This window comes from Egretta garzetta, unplaced genomic scaffold (assembly GCF_000687185.1).
Source record: "Egretta garzetta isolate BGI_Z169 unplaced genomic scaffold, ASM68718v1 scaffold269, whole genome shotgun sequence".
Taxonomy (NCBI): domain Eukaryota; kingdom Metazoa; phylum Chordata; class Aves; order Pelecaniformes; family Ardeidae; genus Egretta; species Egretta garzetta.
Window position 1 is genome coordinate 487,772 of NW_009260799.1, and position 8,730 is coordinate 496,501.

Here is an 8,730-nt window from a genome sequence, read left to right on the forward strand (position 1 = left end):
CAGCCGTGGCAACAGCCCTCAGTGTGAAATGACAGATGCGGGTTCCTGGTCGAGGCCGCCAACCTCCACCCCGCAGTCCGTGGGTCATCCGAGTGCCATTCCGGACATTTGGCCTGAAGGTGCACTTGTGCCAGACTCACTGCGTTTTCCTGAGAGTTCGATGCCACTTCATGTAACAATACAGATTTGGGAGGGACGACGACAATCTTTACAGTGGTACTACTTTGCACCTTTCCATGTGGCAGCTTTCTCAACATTCTTCATCTTACATTAATTTGCAATTACATTAATACAGTAGGCAGTTGCATTATGGAAACTGCACTAATGTAAATATTCAGGCTAAATATGAGAGCGTGCTCTCGTGCATTTAAGATGCTCTTAAGATGCTTTTAAGAGCTATGACTGTATTCACACACTTGAGGCTCTGACCTGTGGAAAAGCCAGAAGAATATTGCAATACTTTATTTTATAAAACTGCATGAAAGAATTCTCGATCATTTGCTTTGAGCATCTACCCATCTTGTTCTTGTTAATAAAAACTGAACGAAATGAAATAATGTATTGATCTGGGATCCCATAGGAAAGCCCTTAATATTGTTCTCTTTCTTTAACAGTTAGCGATTAAATAGAATGATGATAAAGCAATTCACTTCTTTGTCGTGTCCTTGTAGGTCTGCACTTTTGCCTAAAATGGCCAAGCAAAATTCTCCATCGCTAACTGAAGTTGTAAAGCAAGTTGCAGAGCAGCAACATTCACAAGCATCAGAGATAGAGAAAAGCAAAACAGTTCTTTTCCAACTGCAGGTAATAATCCTTGTTTGGAGCAGTTTAATTCATTTAATTTTTTCATTAGATGAGGAAGTATTCCTATGAACAGGAGAAGCTGATGGTACTTCATTTTTAATGTGTGTTTGCATCTAAGTGTAAGGCAGCTGTTCTGTTCCTGTGTGTGTCATTTAGGCTTAGACCAAACTGTGTATGTGTACTGTTATTTATACAGCTGCAACATAGCTAAGACTTCACTAGAGCAGGTTATAGCAGAAGATTTCATTTTTTGTTTGGAAAAAAACAAACCAAACCAAACGCCAAAAAAACACTGAGATAGCAAACCCACAAAAACTCAATACAAACTTAGAGCTCTTTGAATTTTTCGTAGTGATTTCCTGAGAAATTAATGAAAAAAAAGCATTTTAAAAGCATCCTTTTTAGAAGATTTTCACCAGACTCTCTAATTTTTTTAGCATCTTTTTCATACAAAATACTTTTTTCTGTGTGTTTGAAGTGTGTGTCCTAAATAGTCACAAAATACTGGTTTTATTTAGTAATATTTTGTAGAACACTGGATACATGTAGTTTTCATGAAGACTGTGTAATAACTTCAGTTCTAATCTCTCACAGAAAATATTAAATCTGAGGAACGGCACAATAGCATTCAGGCATTTCTGAGCATGGGAGAATGCAAACAGAAATAGTAGAGTTCCAGTTACGGCATGTGTGAACAGCCCTACAACTGGAAGAACTGAGGTTTAAAATTTTGTACAAAGATAACTTCTCTGAAGGAGCAGTGAAAACTTATATTGCTTAGGAAAGTTACACAGAAACTTTTTGTTCTTAACAGTTAATCACATCTTAATCTCTTCAAGACATTGAGTAGGAGATTTCATAGCACTTGTAATGCTTCCACTAGGGAAAAGATAATAGGTGACATAAATCACGATGCTAATTCTCTCACTTAATGCCCTACTGTTGGCTGTTACTTCGGGTGGGATTCATCATAATGAGCTTACATCACCTACAAGTCAGACGTGAAGCCTGTATTAGTCATCTGGGCTCCCTCAGTAGTCATCAAAGAGAGATAAACATTTCTGAGTTGGCAGTTCAGCCCTCCCATCTTAGATTCAAGTGTAGATGTGGCGCTGAGGGACCTGGTTTAGTGGTCAACTTGGCAGTGTTAGGTTTGCTCGATGATCTCAAAGATCTTTTCCAAGCTAAATTATTCTATGATTCTATGCTTTCTTAGGATGGGTTGAAGTACCACTTCCTGCAGTTATTCACTTCTCTTCAGTGAGAAGTTGTAGAGGCCTTTTTAGGACTAGATTCATATTTCTTAGGGGGTTAAAAATAGTTGGCATTACTCCTACTCTCAAATACTGCTGTGATGAAGGTGGGATTAAAAACTTCAGTAGAACAGGCTAGTTAAGCTACATCACCCCAAATACCCACCTATGTGTTTGTGGGGGTCCGTAAGTGATTTTTGACATCAGTAGTTATTTTTAGTCTGATTAGGACTTAACCAGATTTCAGCTCTAAACAAACATTAGGATTGGGTTTAATCTGTCATGTCCTATGTATCTTGCAAATACGAGGCATTTAAGGTGATTTCAAGGATACTTTATTTCATATTTTAGACTCAGTCTAAGGGGAGAAGTCCAAGATAGAATTCACGCATTGTGCCTCTAAGGTGATGGTTTCAGGAAATGGAACTCTAATTATCTCCCATTCAAGCCACATTAAAAAAATGAAAAAGAAGACTCTGTTGAATAAATATAAATTACAGTGTTTAACTAGATACCTAGTATCCTCTCAAAAAATGTTCTTAAGTGCACACTGAAATATTTTGCAGGCAAAGTTTCAGGAACTAGAAAAAGAAATGGATTCTATTCTGTTAGAAACGAAGACAACAGAAAGGGAAATATATCTGCAAGATGATGCTATAGAAGTGACAAAACATCACTGTGAAAATCTGGAGGCCCAAGTCAGAGCCCTATATTCTGAAAATTTAAAGCTGAGGCATGATGCAGAAACAGTAGAAGAAGAGTTTGAGATGACATTTGCAAGAAATAATGAATATCGGGACAAAATAAAGGCTCATAAGCATCTCTTTTGGAAGATGGAAAGTAAAATGCCAGTTATGCTTGAGCTTGCTAAAAAGAAAGCTGTTGTTAAAGAATTAAAGACAAAGAAAGAGGAGTTAATGCGTGATTTCCAGAATCCAGAAGGATGTGTTATAAAACAAGTGCAGGTACTATATTTCTTCTTTGATTCTTTTCCTTTTGTGTGAAATAATTTTGGCATAGTTTAGCTAATATTATTATTTTGTCTAATACATTTTATGGTTCATGAGGGACTGGCCACAGGGAATATATATAATTTGTAATGCTATATTAATTGAAGAACTTTTTAATTCGGTATGCAGTAAAAATCATCATCAGACATTGTTATCTGTATATTGTTGTAAAAGTCAGGTTCATTGTATGTGATCAAATTAACTCATCTATGAAAAAAAATTACAGTGCTGTAAATGAAACAAGATCATTGCCAAGCTATTTGTGGGCTTTGGGTTGTTGGATAAACTTACATGGACTCTTTTCAGAATTCTGTGGAACGTTGCCGTGGCGTTACATTTTTCATGTCAGATCACAGTATTCTTTGAACTTTGCTGTCAGGTTGCAAACTGTTGAGCTGTTTGTCAACAGGAGGTAGGTTTAGTGACATGGTGATAGAAAGGAGTGAGGAAAAATATATTTGTTTTGGTATTCTACTCTAACACTGTTGTTTTTACTTGACCCCAGTTGCAATACTCATTAAAAAATACCATGTAGGAATTTTTCACTACAAAACTGTACCAATATATGAGCAAACACAAGTATGAAGTTGAAATGGGGTCACAGATTTCAACCCTGATGGAACTTGCTTTATTGAAAATCTGGTGTTACTCTATTCACGTAAATTGATGAAAATTTGGCTGTAGAAGCAAATCTTTAAATACTGATAAAGACTCTTAAACATTGCATTTCCCTATGAGAAAGAAAAATCTATCTCAAAAATGACATTAAATATTCTTTGATTTTTCAATAAATTAAATTTTAAACGAAATTAAGACCACCAAAATGAGTTCAAATCCCTGTATTGTTGTGGCTGTTTGCGTATTTCAGATCAAGGGTGTATCTTCTTAAGTATCTAAAGCCATGTTATAAATTACTTTAATTATTATTTTTAATTACCATTCTTAAATTATTATTAATTCAATTATTATTATTTTAATGTGAAATTGTTTATTATAGATCTTTATCTTGTCTCTATTCATGAAGTGAGACTGTTAATGACTGACATTTTTAGTAAGTTTAATGGAGGTACAGTACAACTTTTTAGGGAAGGGTTTTCTGTATCTTGACTTATATCTGCAGGAAGAAATTACACTTTTAAAAGGGGAAATCACAACACTGAAAGAGTTCATCAATAAAAAAACAGATTTGCTGGAAGAGGAGAAAAAAATGCATGCTAAGCTTAGAAAAGAAATTGAGGTGAGTCATTTGAATAAAATATAATTACAGTTCTGACAAAACGTAGATAGTGCAGATGAAGTTAGAAGTACTTTATACACTGTTGCTGGGCATACATTATTCAAGTATATAGAGTAACCATGCTATCTTAAATTCTTGATACTGATAGGCTTTCGAAAATTCAGCACTTAATTGCTATCATGAGAAAAATTGAAGTTAAGAAAATTTTTTCATAAGTCTTCTAAGAAGGAGTTCAGCAGTGAACTTTTGGAATGATGTCCTGAAAAGAAAGAGGTCACTGAATGGTAGTAAAGCAAAATGCATGGTTTTTTTATTTCTGTAATACTTTTGAAATACTTTAAATTTCACTGCTGGCTTGATTATTCATGACTTGTCTCATAGTTCCTGATAACTCTTCAATGGAAGAATCAATTGCACCAAGAAAATGGAATTCCCATGAATCTCCCTAATTGGAGCTGACATTAAATTAGGGATAACACAGCAGCTCCTAATTAGCTGCCAAGATAAAATTCTGATAAATAGTTAAAACATTCTCTTTTTAAATAATTGAACTATACTTCACATTTTGTTCCTTACTAAAATACTTTGTATGTCTAGATAGTTTTTAGTTTGGAAGTTTCACATCATTTATCTTGTTAGTTCAAATAAATGCTGCAAAATTTAATGAGCAAAGCTTGATAATATACAGATTAACTGATCTAAGGTTAGCTCTGTTGCCCATTGTAAAATGTAGGAGGAAAAAAGAATCATTTATCATGTGATAGGGAACAGCAGGGAATTTTTAAACTGAAAAGCAAAACACAGCCACTTTAGAATATGTCTATGTTATTCAGCATCTGAGAAAATAATTTATTATCAAGGCAACATCCTCCTAAGAAAGTTCTCTAAACCCAAAGTGAAATTAGGCAGTCTAAAAATAATGTTCTGTTCTGTATCAAAATCAATTTAACTAAATAGCGAAGGTTAACCCGCTCTTCAGTTGTTTGAATTATGTGATCTTTTTGTCTCAGAAGGAAGCAGGTTTAAAAATAGAATCTTTCAGGGTTTTATTTTCTATTAAGAGTTCTCCAAAAAACAATCTGATTTGTAATATAAAAACTGACAATGGACAGGCAGAGACACAAATACCCAGCTGTCCTCAGTACAACTGAGGAAAGAATACTCAAGCCAGGCATGGGAATAAAGGGAGATACTAGACACCTGGATGAGGTTCCTTTGAGCTGCAGTGGTGGGATTCAGCTACAGACTGCTGACACCTACATGTGGTTGTTTGAATGCAGGTGCCTGCATGAGTCAGACAGGTTCCCATTATAATCACTGGAGGTGTAGTCAGTGCAGTCAATGTATTCTAGAGATCAATTCAGTTGGCCATCTGTAGGTGTTTACAGTAGGGTGAGCTGCATAATCTGGTCTTTCTAAACTTTATAGCATGCATTGGCTAGATTTCGAGTCATCAGAACAGGAATGTAGGTCACACATATACCTCTAAAGCTAGGTGTCTTAATCTGCAGACTGACCCCACCTCAAGACTTCAGCACTTGTCATAGGACTTTTACATATTGCATGGATTCTCAGCTTCTAGCACTGCATGGGCCAAAAGTCACTGGCCTCCTTATAACTTCATGGAGTCAACAAGGCCAAGTGCAAGGTCCTGCATGTGCATTGGGCAATCCCTAGTATCAATACAGACTGGGTGATTAATTGAATGAGGGCAGCCCTGTAGAGAAGGATTTGGGGATATTGGTAGATGAAAAATTGGATATGAGCCAGCAATGTGCAGTCACAGCCCAGAATGCCAAGCGTGTCCTGGGCTGCGTCAAAAGCAGTGTGGCCAGCAGGTCGAGGGAGGTGATTCTGCCCCTCTAATCTGTTCTCTTGAGACCCCACCTGGAGTACTGCGTCCAGCACAAGACAGACACAGACCTGTTGGAGCAGGTCCAGAGGAGGGACATGAAAATGGTCAGAGGGATGGAACACCTCTCCTATGAGGAAAGGCTGAGAGAGTTGGGGTTGTTCAGCCTGAAAAAGAGAAGGCTCTGAGGAGACCTTAACGCAGCCTTTGAATATATAAAGGGGGCTTGTAAGACAAAAAGAGACCTTTTACCAGGTCCTGTAGTGATGGGACAAGGGGCAATGGTTTTAAACAGTGGAAGCAGGGTAGATCTCGCTCGGACATAAGGATGATGTTTTTTGGTTTGGGTTTTTTTTTTTACAATGAGGGTGGTGAGACACTTCAACAGCTTGCCCAGAGAAGTTGTCATCATTGGAAGTGTTCAAGATCAGGCTGGATGAGGATTTGAGCAACCTAATCTAGTGACAGGTATTCCTGCCCATGGGAGGGGGTTGGGCTAGATGATCTTTGAAGGTTCCTCCCAAGCCAAACCATTCTGCAATTCTGTGATTCATAAATTTGCAAAGAGTATGTGTCTCCATATACAAGCCTCCAGATACAAGCAAGTCATTGCATCTGATTAATGAGTTTGCTGTTGCTGTAGGACTTCTGGAGCCTTGATTCAGCAGTGATTGTAAGGACTCATCTAAGTCTGCCCCTATAGAGCCCTAAACTTAAATGTCTACAGAATTCCTGTTGAAGCCTCATTAATGGCTAAGCTGGCACTCAGACAGAATGGACGGACCCTCACAGCCCTGGTGCTCCCACTTCACCTCAGTATTATTCTTGGTTTCCCACTAAGATTTCCCAAACAAAGCACATTGTGCAGGAACATAATTTGGAATGCCTTTCTAAAGCAGCTGAATTTTGGAAAGTTAGAAATTATTGATGAAACGTCTTTCTGCAAGGAAGTTTGTGCCTAAGCTTCCTTTCTGCTAAGCAATCTGACATTGCTAATTAATAAACCCTACAATTAATTCATAACTGGGATGCTTCTCATCAGGCAGGGTACTGATTAGGCTCTTAAGGCAGTTTGTAGACCTTGTCCCACTCCTTTTCCTGAGCACCAGCCCCACCACCCATCTCTTGAAGAGAAGAGCCTGTTCCTAGCCTTAAACAGGGACACCAAGAATAAATCAGGGTGGTTACCTGTGTAGGGACAAGGCTTCAGCTATAAAGACTAATTCAAGACATCCACAAATAATAGAAAATAGGTTGTTATGTAAAAGTACTAAGAAAAAGAAAGATCAAAAGACAGTCTATTCCCTTGCTGCCCTCTTTTCCCCACGTCAGCGTGCAGCTATACTATTCTTGGCAGACGCTTGTCTATTGTGTCCTTGAAGGACCCCAGAGGTAGCAATTCCATGAGTGCCCAGGCAATTTTTTCTAATGGTTATCTTCTATGTGCACAAGGCCCAGTAAAAAGAGCAATATTCTCCCTCCCCTCTGTCCAGTAAGTGTATTAGTGCTCCCTGCCTCAGCAGGTGTGCCAGACTGTTCTGAATAATGATGCTAGAGACACATTCCTAAAAAAAAAAAAAAAAAAGAAAAAAAAAAGAAAAAAGCCGGTAATATTGATCATAGATGTTTCAGTGTTGTACAACAGAGTCCTAGCGATGGTCAGATCCTGCAAGCACTCATTCAGATGAGAGAATCTGACAGCATCCCTTGAAAAAGTTGTGAAGGATTATAGTGGAGAGCCAGGCAGCATGGAGAAAGACAACCCAAGACCAGTAAAAGAAGACAGTAATTTATAAAACATTAGTGAGGGAGGGAGTTAACTATATGTGAAATTTAGGCAGACAGACTCACAGGAAGTCACTGGCAATGCTGTAGTTCTGATGCAGCTGTACACCATCATGTGTATGTTAAATACAGTGTAATAAAGTTTCACTAAGCAGACACAAGAATAATTATACACTACCACTCACATGCCATTCAGACTAGGGTAAGTAAGCCCAAATTTTCATTAAGTGAATACCCATTATTTCCATTTTTATTATAATGAGCCTTTCATGCTTTCACACTTCAGAATGCAGATCTTCAGCAGGTTGCCTGCAGCAGCCATTCTTCACATAAGGCAGCAACGAGGGCAAAACTGATACAGTACTACACTGCCACGGTATTGCCTTTCTCAGGAAAACATACCTTTTTAAGTGCAGTGCATCAGTGAAGATGGTACTGCAGCCATCTACGTTACCTCATTTGTATTCTAATTTATACCCAAACACACTTGTCAAAGAATGAAAATTTCTTCCTTTCTCACCTCTCCCTCTGGACCCTGAAATCTTCCATGCGCAGAATGTTGCCACAGCTGTGAGATGGTGACTCTTTGGGTGGGATTTGCTTGATTAAATTTTAGACATCTACAGAGCAGATACCCACACTGAATGCCTCACTTAAGCTCTTAGTGGGACAGAGCTTTTCTTTCCCTTACTGGGAAAGAGAGGCTCGATTCACAGTGTTCTAAAGCAGGTATCCGAAATAAGTCAGATGAATTGCTTCCTAGATGTCTGTGTCTCTTCCGTAGCCATA

At 38.0% G+C, this 8,730-nt stretch overlaps 2 protein-coding genes across 2 annotated transcripts in view; one reads left to right on the forward strand and one right to left on the reverse strand.

Moving 5' to 3' along the window:
• LACC1 (laccase domain containing 1) overlaps positions 1–8,730 on the reverse strand; it is a 24,572-nt gene that overhangs the window by 11,627 nt on the left and 4,215 nt on the right. The gene's annotated exons all lie outside the window — the stretch shown is intronic.
• Positions 676–4,301, forward strand: CCDC122 (coiled-coil domain containing 122; the record flags this gene model as incomplete). The annotated part of the gene is made up of 3 exons (XM_009646819.2): positions 676–804; positions 2,624–3,022; positions 4,188–4,301. Coding segments are annotated over exons 1-3 (627 nt in total), but the record flags the coding sequence as incomplete, so codon positions are not given.